The 26,936-nt window shown below is 41.6% G+C and overlaps 2 protein-coding genes across 10 annotated transcripts in view; both read left to right on the plus strand.

Annotated features, from left to right (window-relative positions):
- Positions 1 to 2,743, plus strand: part of LOC109463906 (dedicator of cytokinesis protein 9-like) — a 68,524-nt gene extending 65,781 nt beyond the window's left edge. For all 8 annotated transcript variants that reach the window (XM_019760790.1, XM_019760794.1, XM_019760793.1 and 5 more), the window contains 2 exons: positions 630 to 768; positions 1,765 to 2,743. In XM_019760790.1, coding sequence (XP_019616349.1) covers positions 630 to 768; positions 1,765 to 1,893 — 268 coding nt within the window. In that variant the 3' untranslated portion in view covers positions 1,894 to 2,743. The remainder of the gene's footprint in view (positions 1 to 629; positions 769 to 1,764) is intronic.
- A 2,573-nt stretch (positions 2,744 to 5,316) lies between these two features.
- Positions 5,317 to 26,885, plus strand: LOC109463945 (multidrug resistance-associated protein 4-like). 2 transcript variants are annotated; one of them, XM_019760853.1, is made up of 26 exons: positions 5,317 to 5,389; positions 5,968 to 6,078; positions 6,230 to 6,353; positions 17,569 to 17,784; positions 17,968 to 18,057; positions 18,185 to 18,348; positions 18,455 to 18,580; positions 18,752 to 19,001; positions 19,337 to 19,468; positions 19,732 to 19,821; positions 20,111 to 20,302; positions 20,495 to 20,589; positions 22,230 to 22,316; positions 22,496 to 22,592; positions 22,798 to 22,998; positions 23,209 to 23,384; positions 23,531 to 23,874; positions 23,983 to 24,062; positions 24,219 to 24,369; positions 24,545 to 24,775; positions 25,064 to 25,164; positions 25,351 to 25,542; positions 25,748 to 25,993; positions 26,164 to 26,336; positions 26,451 to 26,556; positions 26,670 to 26,885. In XM_019760853.1, exons 2-26 carry the CDS (start codon positions 6,023 to 6,025, stop codon positions 26,883 to 26,885), a joined length of 3,936 nt encoding a protein of 1,311 aa, XP_019616412.1. In that variant the 5' UTR covers positions 5,317 to 5,389; positions 5,968 to 6,022. The 2 variants fall into 2 exon arrangements, with proteins under 2 accessions (XP_019616412.1, XP_019616413.1); XM_019760854.1 differs by lacking the exon at positions 6,230 to 6,353 and adding an exon at positions 16,801 to 16,924.
- The last annotated feature ends 51 nt before the right edge of the window (positions 26,886 to 26,936 follow it).

A 26,936-nucleotide genomic window follows, 5' to 3' on the forward strand; every position in this document is an offset into this window, starting at 1 on the left:
CCCGCCCCCCCCCGTTTTTTTCGAATGCGGCGACTCGGGTCTCCTGCTCGCCAAAAATAAGTATCAGGAGCGTCCCGCCGCCGAACATGTTGCGTATGCTGATTCCATCGTAAAATGAAGAAAAACCGCGGAAAACAGTAGAAAGGAACTCAAAGTGGTCAAAACAACGCGATCAAAAAAGCTTGGAGGTCGCACACGGCCAGGATGCTGACCCCGTGACCCCGGAATTATGACGCAAAAACCGGTTCAATAAACCCTTAGCGTTCAGACCAGGTTTTTCGGTGGAAAAACCCCTCAAAAACCCTTCAAAAACCACCTCCCGAGGTGGTTTTTGAAAATCGGATTTAAACCCCTAAAAAAACGGTTAATTTGCGTTCACACCAGGTTAAATAAAAACCGGTTTTTGAAAAACCGGTTGAAACCGCTAAATGTAAGTCTGGTATGAACAGGGTCATAGTGGCCCAAAGTGTTCCAAAAATCTTTCATGCTATTGTTTCCAAACAATTTGCATGATTGTGTGGCTTTGCGATAGATTTAGTGAATGATTTTTTGTGACACCTCTAGAACGGAGCTTGCTAACTATTCATGAATTTGAGAATATTCTCAAACTCTCTTGTTGCTGTCTGCAGGCAGTTCATATGTGTTTGTGGGGAGGCCCTGAGCCTGAATGCCCAGCTGATTAAGACTGACCAGCTGGAGTACCACGAGGGACTAAAGAACGACTATAAGAGCATGGTGGCCAAACTGGAGGATATCATGCATGAACAGGTGGGTGGGGAGGGGGGCGCGCCATTGACAATCTCCTGTAATTCCCACTTTATATTTATTGAGTATTAGGCAAGAAGCACAGTTGCTTATATGACGCCTTCTACTCAAAAACATAAAATGAGAGTAAAATACAATGACAAGATACTTACATAATTACAAAATGGGTAAAAGAAAAAACAAGACAAGTTGTTGATCTATCAATTACGAGAATCTACAGTACAAAACTTCACGATTTCTTCACGGTACTTTCATGTTTTCATAGTCATTTTTATACTCTGAACTTATCATTACCGCTAACAAATCAATCGCTTTCTTTTTTCTGCACCTGCCGCCACCGTGAACATATAGTTCAGTGAACACCTCCATTTTTCTCAGACCGTGAACATTAAGTGAACTACATGTAGAAAGGTAACATTTGCAAAGCAAATGCATAATGTTTACCTTTGCATATGGTCTGCTCTGTTAATTCTTACCCAAACACATTCACATATATGGTGACAGGAGTCTAAATACTATAAAATTGCAACATGATGTAACCCAACATCAGTTACCATGGTGAGAGACGGTCTGGTTTAGGTCATTGACCAGGCCAGAGGTCAGTGTTTGGAACGGAGGCAAAGGTTGAAACAAAGGTTGAAAGTTTGAATCCAGCAACAAATCATTTGAAGTGGGTTAGAGTTAGATCTTCGAAGGTGTAACAAGTCATTTGGTGTAATATAGCCAGCTATAGCTGCACTGAAGCTGGTGTGTATACTGACTGTACAGGTAAAGATACAAATACAGAATAAAAGAGTATTACATAGAATGCACTTAGGGTTTTGTTAGGCCTCTTTTTTTTGTAAGCATTATACACTGGACATAAATCTAACATGTATTTCTATAATGTCTGACACTTTTAAAAATCTATTCAGTTGCTTTTGAGTAACAATTTTCTTGTGTATCTTATAACCTACCATGATGTCTAACCTTCATCGACATTTGTTATTTTTTCTCTAGTTGCTGCCCAAGGATCCCGACAGTGTATCTACTGTCAGCCGGTCGTCTCTGCATGTGTTCTCAGCTATCAGTGGAACTCCAACCTCCACCTCCCTGGCTGGGATCTCAAGTGGAGCCTCCACTGTGTAGGGAGGGCGCATGTCGGAATGGGGAGGGGGGCATTTACATATCCTTAAGCTATCTCAAAGTCAGTGGTGCCATGGTAGAAAAGAGCACCTATTCCCAAACTTTACATACAGTAGCTTGGTCTTATGTTTGTTATGGGTAGGTAGACACAGAGTCAGTTGATACATATCCCATGTTTAGAGGAAGAACTTGGTACTATGAGAGAAAGCTTGAGAAGTGTGTATTCTACACTGTACATAAGTAGGGGAGGGGGGCAGGCACCCTGTGTTTAGTTAAAGGCTGCCAACATGTAATTATGCACAAAGAAATGTATTTAACGGTGCTACGTGAACATGACTTCCAGCTATATCAAATGTAGTTTGCTGTTAATTTTGTTTTCAGTGGAATTACATTGCTGTTTCAGAAGATTGCACTGTTGAGTTTCTTGTTTTTCTGAGACCAGTTGTCTTTTTATGCAGTGATATTGAATTTACTTCACTGTTTTATGTTGCCTGCATTTTATTTCTTGACATCTATTTGTGACTGAGAAATGATGTTTGATGACTGCAATGTTCTTGAGTCCTACCCTGCACCAACATGTGTTAACAGCAAATAGATAGCTTTTCAAATGTATGTTAAAAGTATATACTACATTCTTTTGGAACATAGCATATTTTAGAACTGTACAGATTATACAGTCACAGTCGCAAGTAGTGCTGCACATGTAGATTCACACATCTGATGTTGCATGTCTGAAGAAAAATCCAACTTGTAAAATCTGCACACACCAGTAAGCAAAACTGTAACTGTATATAGTACCAGGTATTCTTCTGATGCTTTTCATACTGACATGCATGTTTGTTTACAAGACTGTCTCTTACATGTAGGCATAAGTCAGGGGAGAAGATAGATATCCATTATTCTCATAATCTGGATTACTCTCAACAAATGTGTGGCACTACCTAGACTCTGTTCAGCATTCTGTTTTACAATATTATGTTTTGATCGAAAACATGGGGACAAATTTAAGGCAGCGTCACACTCAGTGTACATACATTGTACTGTTAACAGTGACCTTTAACTAGGCAATGGTGTATTATGGATGCAGAGGAAAACAGGGTTACAGGTGCACAATGGTAACAATTGTTTGTGAAAGTAGTTCATCAACTCATCTTTTCCTGATTACGAACAGAGCAGTACTAGCACACATTATGGATGACAACTAGCTATCATTTTTTTTAGGTTTGTATGGCATATTTCAGGCATTATTGACAAGTTTGAGTTAAATTTTACAAATCTATCATATATAAGTGTAAGAGACTGTTGTGTAATTAACCATGAAACTCTACTAGTCTTGCTGAGGGTACTCGAAAAGAACTTAGGTATGCTTAGTGCCTGAATAAGGTGTATGTGAAAATGTAGTCTTTTATTGTATGATACTCGGTGCTGCTAGCAATGAAAAGGGCATTGACGGTGTAAGTTAACATACCAGACTGTGATAAGGAACAGTTGCTCATGGGCAGCCAACAGTAAATATTTTTGATATTGAAAAACAGGAGATGGTTGTTAGCAACTGTTGTGACTGTTCTGTTATACAGATGATAGTTTTCTTTCTTTTTAGTCTACAATTGAAATCATAAGAATTAATTGGTATAATTATGTAACATAAAGTGAGCCATATCATTAATACATCACGGATTCGTTTCCTTTTACATTTTGTTGCAGTGTAGACTTTGGTGTGAAAAAAAACTCTCAAATTTGAATGTCAATACCAGAAAATTCCACAAAAGCTGAGGAAGCAAAAATGCTTCCTCAATAGTTATTATTGTTAGACAAACATCATGATTATGATTATGAAGGATTATGCAAATACAAGATGTGTTGTTGCACTGATTGTCTTGCAAGGTTTTCTGGGATGAATTGTTGTGTAATCATCACTTTTTGCTTTTGCGTATGTTTACAAAACATTATAAATAAACTACAATTGTGTATTATAGGATTTCCAGGGGATATGGAATGTAACCAAATGTGTCAAATTGTTTCATAAGGACGTAATTATCATAGCCACCAGAGATCATTAATTTCTGGTGCTAGAATTTAGAACTTAATTAAGTTTAATCAAGCCTTTCTTTGTATAACTGCTAATTGTATATACTTTGGTGATTTGCGTTTATGATTAGCTTATAAAATATGGTTATTATGGTTTATATCCTTTATGTACTTGTCCTTATCACCAAAGAAATTAAGTTGATTTTTAATTGTAAATATGTGTATAGGTTCAAAATCATCTATAATTTGTATTATCGTGATGGCTTTGCGACCACTTTTTCTGCCAGTATTCCATATGATACCTTATTGTACCCAGGTTAAGTATTGTTTTTATATTAGATATTTTCACTTGTGAAATATTTTTTTGTTCTACTCTGCACTTCAAGTTAACAAGTGTCAGCTTCATCTTTGGTTTGTTATTTTTGCTTGCTGCATGGTGAGGTGTAGGCATTATTTGGTTAGCTACATGTTTTATTCAAATGCTTACAAAGTATGTAGTGAGTTTGACCATGATGCCAGTGGTTACTATGCCATGTTACACATATTGTATATCCTGATGAGGCAAAACAACATTAGCCACTGAATTCTGTATAGGGTAAAGAGAATGTACACACATTGTTTTGCTTTTTTTTGCTTCGTTCCAGTTGTATATTCTGAACTTTTGATGTTCCAGTTTTTAAGATTCTGTTGCACTTTTATTGGTATACAGATCTCTTTCCTGTGATGCTACTACAAGTTGTTACTGGCTGTACAGTACATTAACACCCACGTAGAGTACAGTATTTCATACTGGTAGGCAAAAAAGGTATCATACTTTTACAGGTAAAAGAAAGAAAAGGTCCGTGGGTATGGTGGTGATCATGGGAATAAAGATATCCCCTCTACAACTTAAGTCTTGGTAGATTTTTTTTTCTTACTGATGAATGTTTTTTTAAACTCGTAACTATATGGTACGTATACTATACTGTGTTGGCACCGTTCCAGATGCATGTGGACAATTAATTGAATGAATGATTGATTGATTGATTAATTGTTGGAACTTAGTGAATTACGCGAATCCTTTTTCAATACCCTTTACAATTTATTGCAAATCTGTCGGCATTCCATGCAGCATATTCGTGCCCTCTTCTATAGAGCACATCTTTTGTCTGTCCTTGGTGTGGCATTGCCTATTGGTAGTTTTTCTTATCCCCGTCCTGACGCCCCTGTATTTGCAATGGTTTCCGCCAGTGACATTAAGAGCAAAATACCGGATGTGTGAACTTCGGCATCTATTAAAGCCGGAACCGGCAGCAACGAGCATTAGAAGTGTACACACTCTTTTGCAAGTCAAGGACATGCCTTGTAAATAGTCGCATGACATCTTTGTGTCTTCGAAACGCTCAACCGTTGCAACTATGGACGACCGGTTCAGAAAGCCCAAACCCAACCCATTGGCTGCGGCTGGTCTTGTCTCCAAGATTTTCTTCTGGTGAGCCGACTTTCAGCAGCGTGTATAAATGGTAGCAAATACGCAGGATAATGTCGATCTTTGATATACAGTGATAGTTATCATTACTGTCATGAATACATTTTTATTCAAATATTTCATATACTAAAACTTGATACAAATGGTAACGTCACACCATGTATTGTTTATCGATAGCTTGATAGATAATGAATCTTGATATAACTGTTATGAATTCGGATTAAGAAATAATTCTGACTTCTGAGTGCTTCTGTTCGTATCAGAACAAAGCGAACTCTGATATATCATTCGAATCCATCAACGAATTCACGACCTTCTATTTAAGGGTTGGATATTTGCGTACCGTCCGATGGCTTTAATCGGACTTCAACCTCCTACTCCAGAGTTCAAGGTCATGGCTCACCAACATCATGAAGCGAATAAATTGAAAACAGCACAGTGCAGATGTCAATTGTTTAGATATGGTTAAATTTATTTTGCATACGACTTTTCGACACAGACAAGGTCAGTCTTTGTATAAGGCTTTGGTGGGCAGTAGTTTTGTTCCATTTATGTTTGCCCTTGTATCTTTCTCAATGTAGGTGGCTGAACCCTATATTCACGACCGGCTATAAGAGAACACTGCAGGAAGATGACATGTACAATGTCCTGTATGCGGACAGCTCACAGAAACAAACAGAATGTCTACAGAGGTATGTTCGCAATATGCATGTTTCATGATATACCTTACGGATCCAAGGACATCTAGTGCTGTAATATGTTCCGTTGACCATCCTTGGTTCTGAAATTTAAGTATCCACTTTCAGATATTCAGTTTATCGTTTTGTTCGAAACGTAACAAAGGGAATGGCAGAAGGAACTGGACAAGGAAAAAGAATCTCCCAGCCGGCCTCCCAGCCTGAGACGGGCCCTCTTCAGGGTCTTCGGTGCAAAGTATCTACTGTTTGGACTTAGCTTACTGTTCTGGGTGAGTACATTGTATGTTCACGTGGTTGCGTTTACGTTTGATGACCACAAAATCTATCTTGTGATTTGATTAATTTGAGGTCAATCGGTTTGATACGTTGAGGTTATGATGATTCCATGGCCCCTATAGGATCGTATAGTGTTGTAGGGCCTGAAATAATGCCCCATCCCTCTCTTTCTGTCGTTAACATTCCTAAAACATAGTTGGGTACTCATTGGCACCTCAGTCACGCACATCTTGGATGGTTCGCATAAAGTGCAATTGCCAAGGGTACAACCTTGGGCTGAATGCAAACCCTGACCTCTAGATCCGAAGTCCTATCTTGTGCGAGATAATGGATATGAATACTAGTACCAGGTTTGAATGTCTGCAAAATTATAGATATCGTTTTCTTCCTACTTCATTCTAGTCAGGAGTGAGAACAATTCAGCCCATCGTGCTCGGCTGGCTGATAGACTACTTCTCCCCCGAGAGTACCGTGACCACCACACAAGCCTACCTGTACGCCTTGGTCATCAGTGTCTGTGCACTCGCCTTTTCCTTGATTATACATCCATATCTCTTCTCCGTGATGGCACTTGGATGGAAGATGAGGGTAGCCTGTTGCGGGCTCATCTATAGAAAGGTGAATGCATATCTCTGAGCGAAATGAACGTCTGGGCGAAATGTTCTAGTCTTTACTAGAACAACGTAACGTATCTGGTAACGTAACGTGTCTTACCTCGATCAGTGAAATGCAGTTATATCATCGTTAACATCTGTGGTTTTCATCTGTTTTTTATACAGACTTTGAAGCTCGGTCACACCGCCTTAGGGAAGAGCAACACGGGACAGATTGTCAACCTCATGTCTAATGATGTTAAAAGGTTTGATCAGGTACAGAAAGCTTCTTCTTCATTTCTATTCGCCTAAATGCCTAAACGGAAGAAAGCATGGTAATAAATAGGGTTTGGTTGCATTGGTAGAGGCAAAGGTCGAGATATTCAGAGGATAAATTTTGGACAAGATGGTTGTATGATCTTTTGTTAATCTTTTTTTTTTTCTTAAAATTAGAGCTAACGTCTTTCATATGTAATTCAAATAGCGGCGATTTTCCTTTCTTTAGGCTGCCGTGTTCTGTAACTACCTGTGGATCGTGCCATTTGAGATCCTGATAGTGACCATCCTGCTGTACAGAGACTTGGGACCTTCTTGTCTGGCCGGGTTGGGATTTATTTTCGTGCAGCTGGCTCTATCAAGTTTGATTGGAAAATTCCTTGCCAAATACAGGTAAACAATCTAATTACAACTCTGATGACTAATACTTGCTATTTTTCTCACAAAGCTGGTGCCGACTTTTTTTGTATTTCCAGGAGCCGGGTAGCACAGAAAACAGACGACCGCATCAGGACCATGAGCGAGATCATCTCTGCCATGAGGGTCATCAAGATGTACACTTGGGAGAAACCATTCAGTGAAATGGTGGCCAAGCTTAGAAAGTAAGTTCTATTGGAGGCTGTGTACACATCATTGTGGCATGTCCATCATCTCCAATCTTTGTTTGAACGTTGGTAGGTAAAACGTCCCTCAGGTTGAGCAAAAAACGTCATTCTGTTGTGACCTACTGACCTGTTGAAGCAGCATCACAAATCTGTACTGACAGTTTTTTTTGTACACACGTCAGGCTTGAGATCCGAGTAATCACCAAAGCAGCGATCTTCCGAGGATTAAACATGACCTTCTCGTTTGTGTCTCTGCGTATGGTCGTCTTCTTCACTTTCGTCACGTTTTCCTTGACGGGAAACAACCTCACTCCTGCGGTCATCTTCAAGTCTATCGCTCTGTACAACCTGATTCGTCTGTCTGCCATGACGTTCCTCCCTCAGGCTGTCGCACATTTGTCGGAGGTTTTAGTCTCCATCAGTAGAATACAGGTATGTCAGGTAAGACTTAACTTTCCTTCCAACACTGGAATGAATTGGGACTTACCCCAAATTTTTAGCTGACTCCTTCAACCTTGCTCACGGAATGGACCCGTCTACTCTTGGAACGTGACGTCAGAGACACGTGACCGCAGTAGCGGGTCATACGTGCCAGATAACTTGTGTCGCCCCCCGTCTCTGCTCAGGGTAGGTCTGTAGATATGTCTTATTCGATATTTATGTTGTTCGTATCATAATAACCCATCAATGCAACTTTTCAAAAGCATTTGAATGAATGAATGACTTTATTTCAGGTTATCCCCATAGTACAAACATAAAACCACAGAAACAGCGATATTAAGATGAAATATAATTTCCTTCACAACAGATGTAAAGGCAGCGATTGATTGCAATAGATCCGTAGTTAAACGATCCATTACTTCACACTAGATAGATTGATATTTTGATGTCTTCTCGTCAGAAATTCTTGCTGCTGGAGGAGGTCGATTGTCCAGAGACGCCGACTACAAGGAAGAGCAGTATCTCCGTCACATCTCCCCTGGATGCCGGCTGTAGCATACTACTGAAAACGGTCACGGCTAAGTGGGAAGGGGTAAGGAAACAAAATAGTCACTTTTACAGAAGGAGAACAAGGCTTATCGATATATAAAAAATCTGAGAAGGATTTTGTTTCAAATCTGCTCTAAAATATTCATATGTATATTCATCATCAACAATGAGTATACCATTAGTATCAGCAACATGGTGTGTTAATGTTATACCGATGGGTTGTTATACATGCTATACTGATACAGAACATCATCCAGCCATTTCATTTCAGGTGACCTGATATTGCTTCTTACTTTTCCTTATTTCAGGACAGTGACAAATTAACACTGAAGAACATCAACTTGAAGCTTGGACCAGGTCAACTACTGGCAGTTATTGGGCCTGTGGGGTCAGGAAAGGTCAGTGCCAAACTAGCTGCTCATGGAAATGAATGGTGGTTTAATTCTGAAGACAAGGATACTATCATCGGCGTTGTTTAGATGCGTCCTAACACATAAGAAGTTAAGTACGTAAGAGTCTTTTTGGACGTCCTTCTTGTGTTTGTGTTGATGTGCAAAAGTAACAGCTAATCTGAGTAAGTTGTCATGTCATCATCTTTTCCCAGTCCTCATTATTAAGTGCAATGCTTCAAGAGCTGCCAGCAATGTCGGGGCAAGTCACAGTGCGAGGGAAAATCGGCTATGCGTCTCAGCAGCCCTGGGTGTTCTCTGGTACCGTACGGCAGAATATCCTCTTTGGACGCCTTTATGACAAAGAGACCTACGAGAGAACCATCCAAATATGTGCCCTAGTTAAGGTAATGTAAACAGATCATTCTTGTCGATTATGATAAGATTGACAATGTAACTTAAGTTTTCACAAGGATATGCGGCAATACCGAAACACAAAGGAATCATCTAATTTATGTAATTCAAAGCTGAAAGGATATTGTGTTGCAGCCATAGACGTATATTGGTTTTAACACAAAAAAAGAACTTCAAGGAGAAGATCTTGGAAGCCTTGTTACCAATATGATTGGCATGGACTGTACAGTTGAATCTTCTCTGTTGTTCTGTCAGGACCTAAAACTCCTGCCCCATGGTGACATGACACTGGTTGGAGACAGAGGTGTGACACTGAGTGGTGGGCAGAAGGCAAGAATCAACCTGGCCAGGTAGAAAATCTTAAGTGTCGTCAAAAGCCTAGAAAAACTTTGAACATTGTTAAAAAACATTAAGATATCGTACTGCCTTGTGATGTCGTTAAAAGCGTTAAAAAAAATGCCATTTGTATATAGCCGATTGCCAGTATATGTTATGGCAAAATGATAAGCATTTCTTTGAGTTGTATTTTCCCCACAGAGCTGTTTACCATGATGCTGATGTATACCTGCTGGACGACCCCCTGAGTGCTGTTGACACACATGTGGGGAGGCACTTGTTTGATAGGTTCGTGTTTGGTATCCTTTTATCTTTTTTTTAGCCTCTTTGCTGAAGCCTATGACTTATATGGCTGAGAACACTGAGAACACAATAATGAAGGCCAATAATGAGTCCAAAATAACGTCAAATATAAACATTAACTGCAAGGCCCACAATCTTTGGAGACGTTCAAATAAATACAATGTCGTGAAAAGTCGAGTTACTGTGGCTAAAGTCACAGTATAACAGGATACAATTTTATACACAGATGTATCCAGGGTGCCTTGAGGAACAAGCCTCGTATCCTGGTGACGCATCAACTACAATATCTACAGGAGGCTGACCAAATAATGGTGCTGTTGGAGGTAAATAACGTTACAGACTGTCACAATCACTTTACACACTATGCTGGATTCGTTAAAGAATCAGGAATGATACATTGTCTCAACGTCACAGCCAATTATTTACACACAATGCGTATTCATGCATATATCTTATAGTACTCCCAAGCTGTATTGTCTATTTCAGGGAGAGCAGGTAGCTACTGGGACGTACAGTGAACTTCTGCGATCTGGTATTGACTTTGCCAAGATGATGGGAATAGAGAAAGGCAAGGAAGAGGACAGAGAAAAGACGGACATTCCAAATCGCAAGGATTCGTCCTCCGGACGTCTTTCTAGGGCCTCATCAAACAGTGTCAATTCCTTACACTCAGAAGACGACCAAAAGGTATATGTTAAGATAGAACTTAAGCATGCAAAGATGACAAATATAAGTGTATCGTATGCATTATTGTAAGGAAAAGCTTCTAAAAAAACCTTGCTTTGAAATAGTCATTTGCAATTTTTGGCCCGGAAGATGTCTAGATAAACAACTATTTCTATAAGAATGACAAGGCTTCTTTTCTCTCAGGATGTGACTGTCCCGTTGTTAGTGGAAGAGGATCGGATGACTGGAACTGTAGGTTGGAATGTGTACAGAGACTACTTCAAGGCCGGTGTGGGTGTCCTGGGATGTCTGTTCGCCATCGTTATGAACATTGCCTTCCATGTGTGCTACATTATGTCCGACTGGTGGCTAGCATATTGGTAAGCATGTCTTAAAACTATCCACGGAGATGATCTTCTAATCAAAGTCCGATCTGTGTTAGATATCCCCTGAAACTCGGCCGTATTCTTAGATAGATGTTTGACATGTGTCTTCCATATATAGCCCCTTCGGGCTATATATAGTCACTGCCAATGATCCTGGTCATTTGTTTCAGTTTTCATGCATGATAACAGTGTGGAAGAAAAGGTCTGGATTTTTGATACGGTAAATAAAGGTCGTAGCTATATTTCTCTATATCGATACCACAGGGCACGGAAAGAAGAGCAGCATTACACTGCAAAAAACAACTGGATCTTGGCTAGTGATGGCAACAACGCGACATTCTCCAATGGTTCTAGTCTATCAGTTCTTGGGAACATGAGTGCAACAGACATACCAACAAACAACAGCACAGTCTTCCCAGTGGCCCCTCCCGACACACTCTTCTATGTCTACATTTTAACCGCCTTCACTGCAGGAACCCTGGTGTTGGGCTTGGTCGTCACTTGGCAATTCTTCTTCCTTACAATACAGGCTTCCAAAAACCTCCATAACGACATGTTCAACGCAATAATCAGGGCTCGAATTCGGTTCTTCGACACAAACCCTGTCGGTGAGTTTGTACGAAATATACTTTGCATATTTTAAAATATATATTAATTCTGTTTCAGATACACAACTAGTTCACTATACTTATCATTTTAAGGCTGGCTTTTTTTTTTCATTTTTACCAGGACGAGTGCTGAATCGGTTCTCCAAAGACGTTGGATTGCTGGATGAGACGTTGCCATGGACTTTTACAGATTTTATAAAGGTTTCTTGTACTTTCGCTATGGTTTCATACATCAAGATCATTGATTCAATTATACAGCTTTTGGTAAATTCTTTAGTGTCAACTACTTCTCGAATATGCGAGAAAAGTGAAGCTTGACAAGATCTCTTTTTTTTCAGTTGTTTTTATCAGTAGTCACGATCATAGTTATGACTGGTATCATCAACCCCTGGGTGTTCATCCCTACCCTACCTCTGTTGATCCTGTTCATCTACATCCGGAAGTATTACCTGAACACATCCAGGGACATCAAACGGCTGGAGGGAACCAGTAGGTTTTCTCACTCTTACAAGAAAACTTGATTTATGTGACAGCATTATACATTCGATTGATGTGTTTTAATAGTTGTTTGCTCCATGCATCGCTCCCACCTGTCATGATCATGAACGCGATAACCGAGTGAAAGAATTTCTTCACAAATGTAAAGCTGCACAGTCGAAGAGAGAAAGGTTCAACTTGGTAGATGTGAAAATTGTCAAATTCTTGCTTCTTCCCAGCTCGTAGCCCAGTGTTCTCCCACCTGTCCGCCACCCTGCAAGGCCTGTGGACCATCCGAGCCTTCGGTGCTCAGGAGAGTTTCCAGCAGGAGTTTCATTCTCACCAAGACCTGCACTCCGAAGCCTGGTTTCTGTTCATTGCCTGTAGCAGATGGTTAGCTTTAAGGCTAGACTTTTTGGCAGCGATGTTTGTTACTGCTGTGGCCTTCTGCAGTGTCCTTGCGTCTGAAGGTTTGTTCTTATCTTCTTTAGTCATATACCCAATATCATACGTCAGGGGTTGGATACTTCACTGTACGTTCTTTCAAACGCCATGTACAAGCTTTTAGTTAAATCGTAGAAGAGAGTGATTGTCTTTGGTGCCCAAGATGTAGTCTGCACATTCATGGATACATATAGGACCTAGCTTCTAGGTTGCTTTTGCAATAGGTGAAATGTCCATTATGCAAATATCATGTCTATAGCTTTCTTAATATGTTCGGGGCAAGAATGACTCATTGATTTTCATATGTGCAGCTCTCTGACAGAAGTCAATTATACGATGATTTCTTCTCAGGTCTAGATGGCGGTCTGGTAGGCCTGTCAGTGACATACGCCATCATGCTCACAGCCCGGTTTCAGTGGGGTGTTCGTCAGAGTGCAGAGGTGGAGAATTTGGTAGGAAACGATTGTCTGTCGTCTGTTCTACACATGGGTACTTATTGCCATACAACTGCAATGTGACAGCTAGTTTTAAACGACTATAGCTGTAACAGAAATGGATGAGAAGTTTTTTGGCTGATCAAAGAGACCTGGTCAAATATTCACATATGACACAATCTTGTTTTTCCGGATCGTATTTACCAGATGACATCCGCGGAAAGAGTGATCACGTACACTAAACTGGAGCCTGAAGCTCCACTGGAGACCAGTACAAAACCTCCCAGAGACTGGCCTCAGCACGGGCGGATCGAGTTGGAGAATGCGTCCTTCTCATATTCCGAAGATGGACCTGACATTCTCAAGAACCTGTTTTTCAGGATTCGGAAACAGGAAAAGGTAACGAGCAAGAAAGCTCAAATGTTCTAAAATCTTACAATCAATTATAATCTACTTACAATGTAGCAAACGTATGAACAATATGCAATTCTAGGCTTGATCTTTTAAAAGAATAGATTCATCCTTGTACATATAATAATGCATTGTACACAATGCAAAGGACCTTTGGTCTTTTTTTAATGACTTTCAGATTGGCATAGTAGGTCGGACGGGTGCGGGGAAGAGCTCCCTGATGCAGATGTTGTTCAGAATGGCGGAGCCACAAGGAACAGTCAGGATTGACGGGGTGGATGTCACCAAGATCGGACTCCACGACTTGAGGAAGAAAATCTCCGTCATTCCACAGGACCCTGTCCTGTTTTCTGGTTCCCTCAGGAGGAACTTGGATCCCTTCAACGACTTTACAGACCTGCAACTTTGGAGTGCCTTAGAGGAGGTGAGAAAGAACACTGATTTTACAGTGAAAAAGAGGTCATCGAATATTATTCTTCTCTTCTGACGCATTTAAAAGATACATTATTAAAAGGGCAAATTGTATACGTTTGCCCTTCTTGCATTTTAGACATTTAATTTTGTATGCGTCATCTTTGTATATATGTAGGTTCAGCTGAAACAGGCAGTGGACGATTTGCATGGAAAGCTTGAATCTGAGATGGCTGAATCTGGGACCAACTTCAGTGTGGGCCAGAGGCAGCTGGTCTGTCTAGCCAGGGCCCTGCTCAGGAAAAACAGGATTCTCATCATCGATGAAGCAACAGCAAATGTAGACCCGAGGTATGACAAGATTTTGGCACTTAAAATTTTATTGTTTGCTAAGGTTTGTATTGCATTGTCATGTGAATGGCGATATTGCCATTCACTGAGCGACATGTTTTCAATACAGGACGGACCAGCTTATTCAGGAGACCATTCGAGAGAAGTTCAAGAACTGCACAGTGTTAACAATAGCCCACAGACTCAACACTGTCATCGACTCGGATAGGATACTGGTGAGTAATTCTTCTTTTAAGGAATTACAATATATTGTTGGAAAAATCTATTGCACAACACATTGTGACAAAAGGCTGAGATTTTTCTCGCTCACATCCGTTTTTCAATATTTCAGGTCCTACAGGAGGGCCGGGTACAGGAGATGGGAGAGGCTCATGCCCTGCTGCAGGACAGAGATGGTGTTTTCACAGCTATGGTGGACCAGTCCGGGAAGATGTTAGCAGCAGAGTTGAGAGAAGCAGCCAGGCAGTGTTACATTGAAAAGCACGGCACAGACCAAGTCTCCGTCGATAAATATGTCTCCATTGTAGAACGGGAAAGCACGGTGTAGAAGCAAATCAAATCAACTTTATTGCTCAACAACTGTAACTGATACAATACATGGCAAAGAAGAAACAACAAGGGTAGATACACGGACTACATGATTGTACTCAGAAGGCGTAATTAAACTAATCTTTGAGTGACTGATTTGCTGCTTCATGGACTGATCGCATATGATGTATTATTCATTCGTGGAAAGAGATGAAGATATTTATATTGTTTTTGACTATATATATATATATATATATATATATATATATATATATATATATATATATCGCCAATAACAATGACAAGCAGGTATCTGCAATACAACAGTAGCGTGATCTAGATGCAATACTGCGGATCAGAATTTGTCATTGTTACACTGAAGAAGGTCACAGGGCGCCAAGTTCTTGTCTTCTGCCCACCACTTAGTGACTCACCTCTGTCGTCGACCAGTGTCATGTCACCATATGGTAGGAGTTATAAGTTCTGACTAAAAAGATTATTTCATGGATGCAAAAAGGGTCAAAAAGGAGCAACGTAGTTCAAAGTACAAAGAGAAGAGTAGTCCTGACGCCCCTCTATTACTAATGGTTCCGTCCAGTGACTCGGTGACAGCGCAACTCCGGAAGTGTTTACTTTGGGTTACGGCCTAGTGCTGCCAGAACGTAGCAGCAACGTAACATGCCACACACACTTCTTCAGGTCTAAATGGTTATGTCATGGCTGTCATAATTGAAATGGTAGCATGACAGTTTTGCCTAGCTGAGTGTGTGATCTTCTAAACGCTCAACAATCAAGAATGGACGACCGGTTCAGAAAGCCCAAACCCAATCCATTGGCGAAGGCTGGTCTTGTCTCCAAGATTTTCTTCTGGTGAGCAAATTTTCAGCAGTGTGTATAGTCGTAGTAAATACACAGGGTAACGTTGATAGTTGATTTACAGCAATATTTATTATCATTATTGCACTGAATACGTTTGTTTACGAATCAGAAATTGGAAATGCAATGTATATTCCTAGGCTAGCTCTTATCGTCAAGAGAAGGTTGTCTATAACGTGATATTTGAAAATGGGAACATATTGTGTGACGATGGCTTAACATGAAATTGAGACTGATTTTTCGTAACTGCCATAAATTCATATATTGAGGAAAGATTCGAACAATTTTGTGTACATCTATTTGTATTAAGACACAATAAAATGAGAAAGCTCCTTGATCGAACTGACATCATTCTCGTTATTAAAGCCTAACGAATTCCTGATGACATTCTATTTAGCGATACTTGTATTTGCGTACCGTCTGGCCTGAATCGGACATTAACCTCCAAGTCTGGCCCGGGTCCAAGGCTAACTTCAGCAAGTAAAGCAAAGTTCAAATTAACAGTAAAGTGCAAATGTTAAAGTTGACGTTTTGTAAATTGCTTTGGTGTGGCGACCGACTTTTGCACATGAACCTGGTCAGTCTTTGCAAGGCCTTGGGGACAATATGTTTGCCCTTGTATCTTTCTCAATGCAGGTGGCTGAACCACCTATTTACGACCGGCTACAAGAGAACACTACAGGAAGATGACATGTACAATGTCCTGTCTGAGGACAGCTCACAGAAACAAACAGAATGCCTACAAAGGTAAGTTGTAATATGATTACAATAAATATGTCTAACTCACCGCAATGACATAATCTAGTGGTTATACGGCATGTTTTGTTGACCATCTTTAATTCTGAAATTGAAATTTTCAGTTTTATTTTAGATATAACCCTCATCTTGTACCATCCTCATCATTTGTATACAGTTTATCGTTTTGTTCGAAACGTAACACAGGGAATGGCAGAAGGAACTGGACAAGGAAAAAGAATCTCCCAGCCGGCCTCCCAGCCTGAGACGGGCCCTGTTCAGGGTGTTTGGTGCCAAGTATCTACTCTTTGGACTTAGCTTACTGTTCTGGGTGAGTACATTGTATGTTCACGTAGTTGCTTTTGCGTTTGATGACCACAAAATCTATTTTGCGATTTGATTAATTTGAGGTCGATGGGTTTGATACAATTGGAGGACGTTGAGGTTATTATGATTCCATGGCCCCTATAGTGTTGTAGGGCCTGAAACAATGGCCCATCCCTCTCTTTCTGTCATAAACATTCCTGAAACATAGGTACTCATTGTCACCCCAGTCAAATCTGGGGTGTTTGTTTGTTTGTGTGGTCGTGTGACGTAGTGGTACAGTGTTCGGCTCAGAGCCAATAGGTCTCGGGTTCAAATCCTACCTTGTCACCAATCTTGTGCTCTTGGGAAAGGCAGTTTACACAACTTTCCTGTATTTACTCAGGTGAAAATGAGTACCTAGCTTTGGTTAGGGACGTCCCACGGATAGGACGTTAAATGGAGGTCCCGTGTTTGGGGTGAGCCACACCCCATGCACGCTAAAGAACCCACCACATCTGTCGAAAAAGAGTAGGGGCGTGCCCCGGTGTGAGATGGTACAAATACTACACTACTGACTCCGGGAAGAGTCATGTGGAAATTCACACTAATGGAGATCCTAAACAAACAAACAAACAAACAAACAAAAGTTTTCCGTTTACCTCACCCCAGGGAGCAGTAAGGACAGCTCAGCCCATCGTGCTCGGCTGGCTGATTGACTACTTCTCCCCCGAGAGTACCGTGACCACCACACAAGCCTACTTGTACGCCTTGATCATCAGTGTCTGTGCGCTAGCCTTTCCTTTCATTCTGCATCCATATCTGTTTTGTGTGATGGCACTTGGATGGAAGATGAGGGTAGCCTGTTGCGGGCTCATCTATAGAAAGGTGAATACATATCTCTTAGCGTAATGAACGTCTGGATGAAATGTTGTGGTCTTTACCAGAACAACGTAACGTATCGGCTAACGCAACGTAACGTGTCTGATCTCGATAAAATGCAGCTATATCATCTTTGTCCTCAGTTTGGTTAATATTGATATCTGTGGTCCCCATGGGTTCCCTATACAGACTTTGAAGCTCAGTCACACTGCCTTGGGGAAGAGCAACACGGGACAGATTGTCAACCTCATGTCTAATGATGTCAACAGGTTCGATCAGGTATATAAAGCTTAATAAATAATTAATAAAGCTTATTCATTTTTATGCAATTTTGGACATTTGCGTTCTGAAGATTAGAACCTACGTGTTGTACATGCAGTTAAATTGCCGATTTTCTTTTCTTTAGGCTGCCCCGTTCTGTAACTACCTGTGGGTTGCGCCTTTGGAGATTCTGATAGTGACCATCCTGCTGTACAGAGACTTGGGACCTTCTTGTCTGGCCGGGTTGGGCTTCATGTTCGTGCAGGTGGCTCTGTCAAGTGTCATTGGGAAATTCTTTGCTACATACAGGTAAACAGTCGTCTAATTATTCCTTACAAGTCAACGTGCACAAGTTGTCTAATGCTTTCTGTTTTTTTCACAAAGCACGCGCTGGATGTTTCTGTTGTTTTTTCAGGAGCCAGACAGCGCAGAAAACAGACGACCGCATCAGGACCATGAGCGAGATCATCTCTGCCATGAGGGTCATCAAGATGTACACTTGGGAGAAACCATTCAGTGAAATAGTGGCCAACCTTAGAATGTACGTTCCATTATAGACTGTATACACATGACTGTGACATGCCCATCATCTCCAGCCTTTCTTTGCACGTTAGTAGGTAACACTCCCATGAGGATAATTTTTATGCAAAAGAACACCATTCTGTAATGACCTGCTAACCTGTTGACACTGTTTATTTTGTCCTCACGTCAGGCTCGAGATCCGAGTAATCACCAAAGCAGCGATGTGCCGAGGATTTATCATGACCATGTCCTTGGTGTCTGTGCGTATGGTCGTCTTCTTCACTTTCGTCTCGTTTACTTTGACGGGAAACCAACTCACCGCCGGAGTCATCTTCAGGTCTATCGGCCTGTACAACCTCATTCGTCTGTCTGCTATGACGTTCATTCCACTGGCTGTCGCACAGTTGTCCGAGTCTTTAGTCTCCATCAGGAGAATACAGGTATTGCAGTATTTCTCATGGTCGTGTCATGATAGTCTATCTATGCATGTTTTGGTATCATGATAACAAATCAATTAATGTTTTCATTGTTTTCAACCAACCAATCAATGAATGAATGTCTGATTCTTTAGTATCCATCAGGAGAATACAGGTATTGCAGTATTTCTCATGGTCGTGTCATGATATTCTATCTATGCATGTTTTTGTGTCATGATAACCAATCAATGAATGTTTTCAAGAGAATCAATATTAGATAGAATTCATTTCACAGCAACTGTAGTTAAAAGGTCCAGATTTACACTAGATATATTGATATTTTGACGTCTTCTCGTCAGGAATTCCTACTGCTGGAGGAGGTCGATTGTCCAGGGACGACCACTGATAGGAAGAGCAGTATCTCTGTCACATGTCCACAGGATGCCGGCTGTAGCATACTGTTGAACAAGGTCACGGCTAAGTGGGAAGGGGTAAGGAAACTGCAAATAACCACTTTTACAGAAGGAGAACAAGGCTCATCGATATGTAACGAATTTGAAAAGGTTTTTCTCAAATCTGCTGACACATTCATATGTTTATTTATAATCAACAATAATTATACTACATGCATTAGTATTATGAACATGCTGGTGTGTTACGTGGTTGTACCTGCTATAATACTGATACAAAACTTCCTTCAGCCATTTCAGGTGTTAAAAGATCTGATATTGCTCCTTGTCATCTCTTATTTTAGGACAGTGATCGATTAACACTGAAGAACATCAAGTTGAAGCTTGGACGAGGTCAACTATTGGCAGTTATCGGGCCTGTGGGGTCGGGAAAGGTAAGTGCCAAACTAGCTGCTCGTTGAAATGAATGGTAGTCTAATTCTGCTGTATTGCAGCTAGGTCTGCGCCACAGTACGATGAACTACGCGACGAAATATGATCAATTTGATACATTGTTGTGACGAAGACAAGGATAGTATCATCGGCATTATTGTTCAAAAGTGGTGTCAACATGAAGGGTTTTGAACTTGAACGTCCTTTTTTATATTGATGTGGATCTTAACACGTATTAAGAAAGTAGATAATCAGTGTGGATAATGTTATCATGTCATTATCTTTTCCCAGTCCTCATTATTAAGTGCAATGCTTCAAGAGCTGCCAGCGATGTCAGGACACGTTACAGTGCGAGGGAAAATTGGCTATGCGTCTCAGCAGCCCTGGGTGTTCTCTGGTACTGTGCGGCAGAACATCCTCTTTGGACGTCCGTATGTTGAAGACACCTACGAAAGAACCATCCAAATATGTGCGTTAGTGAAGGTAATGCAAACAGGTCATTTATGTCGATAATGATGAGTTTGACATTGTAAGATTTTAGAAGGATGCCATAGATGTGTATTGGTTTCAACCAAAAAATAGTTAAAGGAAAAGATCTTGGGAACCCTTTTATTGACGTAATAATAAAAATTGGCACAAACAGTTCAATTCTCGATCTCTCTGTTGTTCTGTCAGGACCTGAAACTCCTGCCCCATGGTGACATGACACTGGTTGGAGACAGAGGTGTGACACTGAGTGGCGGGCAGAAGGCAAGAATCAACCTGGCCAGGTAGAAAAGCTTAGATTCGTCAAATGCCTAAACAAAACGTCGTTGAAAAAAAGAGCAGTGAGATACCGTGCGGTGATTTCATTACAATCCATGCACATAATTCGCTATAAAATAAAGTAACAACAAGCTTTTCACATTTTTTGTTTCGGTTTCTCTGTTTCATGCAATTTACGTTCAGCTCGTCCGACCAGCCATATAATCAGGTCAAGGAGATTTTATTGTTAATGCTTAGGTCACATTTGAAACGGCGCCCGTTCGGCATGTCCTCGGTGTAGACGCCGGCCGGCGTCATGACGCCGAGCGTGCGCCGTACTGTCAGGGTCACAATTAAATGTTCCTTTACGGCTCCCTTTCGGGGCCTGCTTGTGCTCCGACCGGCGGCTCTCATTAATATTCATAAACTTTTGCGGCCGGTTTCTGTCAGGGACCCGTCCGGTGCCCGGTCAGTCGCCCGTCTTGACCCGTGCGGCGTGTGGTAGGGTGCCGACCGGCTCTTACAGTTCGGCCGGGCAGCTGTCAGGTCCCTGGCGGGTTCCTGGCGGGATCCCGACGGGCTCCTCTCGTGTTTTTGAGCAGGTACATATATAAGCGCTACACTGCCTGCTACCGTTCACTTCAAGTAAAGAGTACACGTCAAGTAAAGAGTAGACTGAAGTTGGCGATGCAGCGTTCAGTGCAACCTGCAAACAACTTACAAGCCCGTCTGAGATTGAGATTGGTGACAACCTACATGTAGGTCTTCTGGCATTGGTAGCTGAAGAAGAGAGGCAGGCAGAACTGGTGCGTCGCAAAAGTAACCGAGGGCCTACTTTCGAAAGTACTTCAACAGTGACGCAGGAAGTACTTCAGCAGTGACGCAGGAAGTGTGCCGTGGCAGCTCCTTGCTATTGAGCAATAAAACCACTGAATATCGTTACTTCTGTTGAAATTTGGACTGAAAATAAATGCCAATAACTTCTGATTCCATTTTATTACGAAGGCATATGATGTAACAAGACATAATGTCAGACACATTCTATTCCTGTTATGATCTGTTTTATGAAGTTGGCAAGAGAGCCGTGCCGGCTGTTTTCCCTTGCCCTTCGACATTCTGACACACAAATACAAGGTGTAACACACACAAGTACACGATGTAACACACACGTGGTGAACTGTGCGACGTAGTCTGAGGCAGGAGTTTATATATGCTCCCTATAACCCCCTTTTCCTGACCATCTGATGCACTGATCAGCACATGTGACGTCATAATCTTAGGCAGGTGCCTGTTCGGCCGCCCGACGGGTCCCGGGCAGTGAGGTTACGGCGTCGCTTCGGCGTATTTCGCCGAACGGGGCCCGAAGTGTTTTTAACTCTGAGTTAAAATCGATTCGGCGACCGCGCGGGGCCAAAAATAGGCCGGCAGTCGTCGGGAAGCCCGCCGGTCTCCGTCCAGGTCCCGTTCGGTAGTGCCAAAAAACACGCCGAACACGCGCCGAGCGGGCCCCTTTCTTGAATTGTGACCTAAGCATAAATGGGATTTTGTATGTATTCCTTTAATTGAAAGTGAACGCTGTCGTTAGCAATAATGACATTTGTATTGGGACGATGGCCAATAAATTGAGTATCATACGACAGAATTCAGTTTTCATTTTCTCTCAAAGAGCTGTTTACCACGATGCTGATGTATACCTGCTGGACGACCCCCTGAGCGCTGTTGACACACATGTGGGGAGGCACCTGTTTGATAGGTTCGTGTTTCGTCTCTTTATTGTATTCTATAGCTAATGTGGGTAAAAAGTCAAATATAAAACATAATAACAGCTAGGCCCACAGTTGTTGCAGACGTGCAAATACGATGTTCTGAAAAGTCGACTTACTATGGCTAAAGTCACAGTACATGTATAACAGGATACAATTTGGTCCACAGGTGTATTCAGGGTGCTTTGAGGAACAAGCCTCGTATCCTGGTGACGCATCTACTACAGTATCTACAGGAGGCTGACCAAATAATGGTGCTGTTGGAGGTAAATAGCTTTGCTGACTATCACAGTTGAAGGTATTCCAGACATAAAATATTGTGTAGAATGAAGGAACGGATTCGTTAAAGAATCAGGAATGTTACATTGTTTCGATGTCTCAATCGCTGAAGTTTTGATATTCATACACTGCAGCATGTTTTGATTGTGCACTAGTTTATAGTACTTCTAATTGCAGTATTGTCCATTTCAGGGAGAGCAGGTAGCTACTGGAACGTACAGTGAACTTCTGCGATCTGGTATTGACTTTGCCAAGATGATGGGAATAGAGAAAGACAATGACGAGAACAGAGAAAAGATAGACTTTCCAAATCGCAGTGATTCGCCTTCCGGACGTCTTTCTCAGGCCTCATCAAACAGTGTCAATTCCTTAAGATTAGAAGACGACCAAGAGGTGTGTGTCAAGATATGTATTAAGCAAGCAAGGATGACAAATGTGTTTCGTATGGATTATTGCACGATAATCTACCTTTTAGGGGTTTCCAATAGCAATGAACGGAAACAACCGGTACAGGTCATGGGTAATGATTTGCCAGGAAGATATCTAGTAGATATTATATGAAGAACTATTTCTATGAAAATGACAAGGCTTCTTTTCTCTCAGGATGTGACTGTCCCGTTGTTAGTGGAAGAGGATCGGATGACTGGAACTGTTGGGTGGAATGTGTACAGAGACTACTTCAAGGCCGGTGTGGGTGTCCTGGGATGTCTGTTCGCCATCGTTATGAACATTGCCTTCCATGTGGTCTACATTATGTCCGACTGGTGGCTAGCATATTGGTAAGCATGTCGTAAATCTATCCACGGAGATGTTCATATATTTCCCATCCAGATACGATGGGAAAGACCGATCTTTATTACATATTCCCTGAAACTCGGTAAAATGGCTTGGGGTCTTGAGATATTTTTCTTTGTCAATACCACAGGGCAAGAATGGAAGAGCAGCACTACTCTGCAAAAAAGAACTGGATCTTGGCTAGTGATGGCAGCAACACGGCATTCTCAAATGGGTCTAGTCTATCTGTTCTTGGGAAGATAAATGCAACAGACATACCAACAAACAGCAGCACAGTCTTCCCTCTGGCCCATCCAGATACACACTTCTATGTCTACATTTTGACCGCCTTGGCAGCAGGAACCCTGGTGTTGGGCTTAGCCGGAACTTTGCATCTTTTCTTCCTCGCAATAGAGTCTTCCAAAAATCTCCATAACGACATGTTCAAAGCAATCATCAGGGTTCCAATCAGGTTCTTCGACACAAATCCTGTCGGTGAGTTGATAGAAAATACGTTGCATATTTCATTATATATTATTCTGTTTCAAATACAAAACTAGTTCACCATACATATCATAAAGGTTATTTTTTTCTTTTTACTAGGACGAGTCCTGAATCGCTTCTCCAAAGACGTAGGGATGCTGGATGAAACGTTGCCGTGGACTTTTTGTGATTTTACACAGGTCATATTCTTTTACTTTCGTTGTGGTTTGTTTCATATGTCATGATCATTGATCTTCAACTATATAGCTTTTGTGTCATTCTTTAGTCACAGTTCTTTACTTCTCGGATATGGGAGAACATTGGGAGTAGTTTGACAAAATTTCACCTTTTTTCAGATGAGTTTATCAATAGTCACGTTCATTATTCTGACTGGCATCATCAACCCCTGGGTGTTCATCCCGACCTTACCTCTGTTGTTCCTGTTCATCTACATCCGGAAGTATTACCTGAGCACATCCAGGGACATCAAACGACTGGAGGGAACCAGTGGGTTTTGATTTATGTGAAAACATTTAATATCTTTAGTTGTTTGGTCCATGCATTGCTCCCATGAACGCGCTAACCGAAGGGAAGGTTTTGTGACACCATTAAAGCTGCAAAGTCATTGTGAGAACAATTAGTAGCTGTGAAAATAATCGAAATGCTTGCCTCTTCTTCCTAGCCCGAAGTCCAGTGTTCTCCCACCTGTCCGCCACCCTGCAAGGCCTGTGGACCATCCGAGCCTTCGGTGCTCAGGAGAGTTTCCAGCAGGAGTTTGATTCTCACCAAGACCTGCACTCCGAAGCCTGGTTTCTGTTCATTGCCTGTAGCAGATGGTTGTCTGTCAGACTAGACTTTTTGGCAGCGTTGTTTGTCACTGCTGTGGCCTTCTGCAGTGTCCTTGCGTCTGAAGGTTTGTACTTATATTTTTTTAGTCATAAACCATATATCATTCATCAGGAGTTAGATACTCAATTCTTTTAGACGCAATGTACAGGCTTTTAGTTGGATCGTAGAAGAGAATCATTGTCTTTGGTGCCCAAGATGTAGTCTACAAATTCATGGATATATAGGATGTGATGTCCATTATTCAAATATCATTTAATGTCTATAGCTTTCATAATGTGTTTGGAGCAAGAATGACTCATTGATTTTCATATGCGAAGCTCTGACAGAAGTCAAATATACGATTTCTTCTTAGGTCTAGATGGCGGTCTGGTAGGCCTGTCAGTCACGTATGCCATCATGCTCACAGGCCGTTTTCAGTGGGCTGTTCGTCAGAGTGCAGAGGTGGAGAATTTGGTAGGAAACGATTGTCTGCCGTCTGTTCTATACATGGGTGCTTATTGCAATGCAACTGCAATGTAAAAGCTAGTTTAAAATGACTATAGTAACAGAAATGGATGAGAAGTTTTTTGGCTGATCAAAGAGACCTGGTCAAATATTCACATGTGACACAATCTTGTTTTTCTGGATCATATTTACCAGATGACTTCAGCAGAAAGAGTGGTTACGTACACTAAACTGGAGCCTGAAGCTCCACTTGAGACCAGTACAAAACCTCCCGGAGACTGGCCTCAGCATGGGCGGATCGAGTTGGAGGCTGCGTCCTTCTCGTATTTTGAAGATGGACCTGACATTCTCAAGAACCTGTGTTTCAGGATTCGGAAACAGGAAAAGGTATCGAGCAAGAAAGTTCAAATGTTCTAAAATCTTGCCCTCAACTACTACTTGCAATGTAGCAATCAATATGCAATTTTAGGCTTGATCTTTTAAAAGAATACATTCATCCTTGTACATATACATGTACATGTAATAATGCAGGTACACACAATGCAAAAAACCTTTGGTCATCAAAACTTTCTTACTTTTTAATGACTTTCAGATTGGCATAGTAGGTCGGACGGGTGCGGGGAAGAGCTCCCTGATGCAGATGTTGTTCAGGATGGCGGAGCCACAAGGAACAGTCAGGATTGACGGGGTGGATGTCACCAAGATCGGACTCCACGACTTGAGGAAGAAAATCTCCGTCATTCCCCAGGACCCTGTCCTGTTTTCTGGTTCCCTCAGAAGGAACTTGGATCCCTTCAACGACTTTACAGACCTGCAGCTTTGGAGTGCCTTAGAGGAGGTGAGAAAAAACACTAAATTTACAGTGAAAAAAGGGTCATCATCAAAATTGTTCTTCTATTCATACTCATTTGAAAGATAAATTATGAAAAGGTGAATATTGTTTACGTTTGCCCTTCCTGCCCATTTTAGACATTTAGTTTTGTATGCGTCATTTTTGTATATATGTAGGTTCAGCTCAAACAGGCAGTGGACGATTTGCAAGGAAAGCTTGAGTCTGAGATGGCTGAATCTGGGACCAACTTCAGTGTGGGCCAGAGGCAGCTGGTCTGTCTAGCCAGGGCCCTGCTCAGGAAAAACAGGATTCTCATCATCGATGAAGCAACAGCAAATGTAGACCCGAGGTATGACAACATGCCTGTCGACACTTCTTTGATTGTTTGCTAGGTTTCGATTTTATATATTGTCATGTGATTGGAAGGAATGTACACTCATTGACCTCTTTCTTACCAACACAGAACGGACCAGCTTATTCAGGAGACCATTCGAGAGAAGTTCAAGAACTGCACAGTGTTAACAATAGCCCACAGACTCAACACTGTCATCGACTCGGATAGGATCATGGTGAGTAATTCTTCTGTTTGAGAAGAAGTGTGTATAATATTGCATAAAACACTGTCAGAATTGGCAATGGCTGAGGTTTCTCTGTCTCACATGTGATGTTTTTACTGTAACAGGTACTACAGGAGGGTCGGGTACAGGAGATGGGAGAGGCTCATGCCCTGCTGCAGGACAGAGATGGTGTTTTCTCAGCTATGGTGGACCAGTCCGGGAAGATGTTAGCAGCAGAGCTGAGAGAAGCAGCCAGGCAGTGTTACATGGAGAAGCACGGCACAGACGACGTTGTAGAGGCTAGATACATGTCTAATGTTGAGTTTTTGACCAGTGTTTAGCGCTGTGGTCCTTCTATTCGAGTGCATTAGACCCTGCTAAAGTAGCATCTC

The sequence above is a fragment of the Branchiostoma belcheri genome, unplaced genomic scaffold (genome assembly GCF_001625305.1).
Source record: "Branchiostoma belcheri isolate BF01 breed outbred unplaced genomic scaffold, Haploidv18h27 scaffold13, whole genome shotgun sequence".
Lineage (NCBI taxonomy): Eukaryota > Metazoa > Chordata > Leptocardii > Amphioxiformes > Branchiostomatidae > Branchiostoma > Branchiostoma belcheri.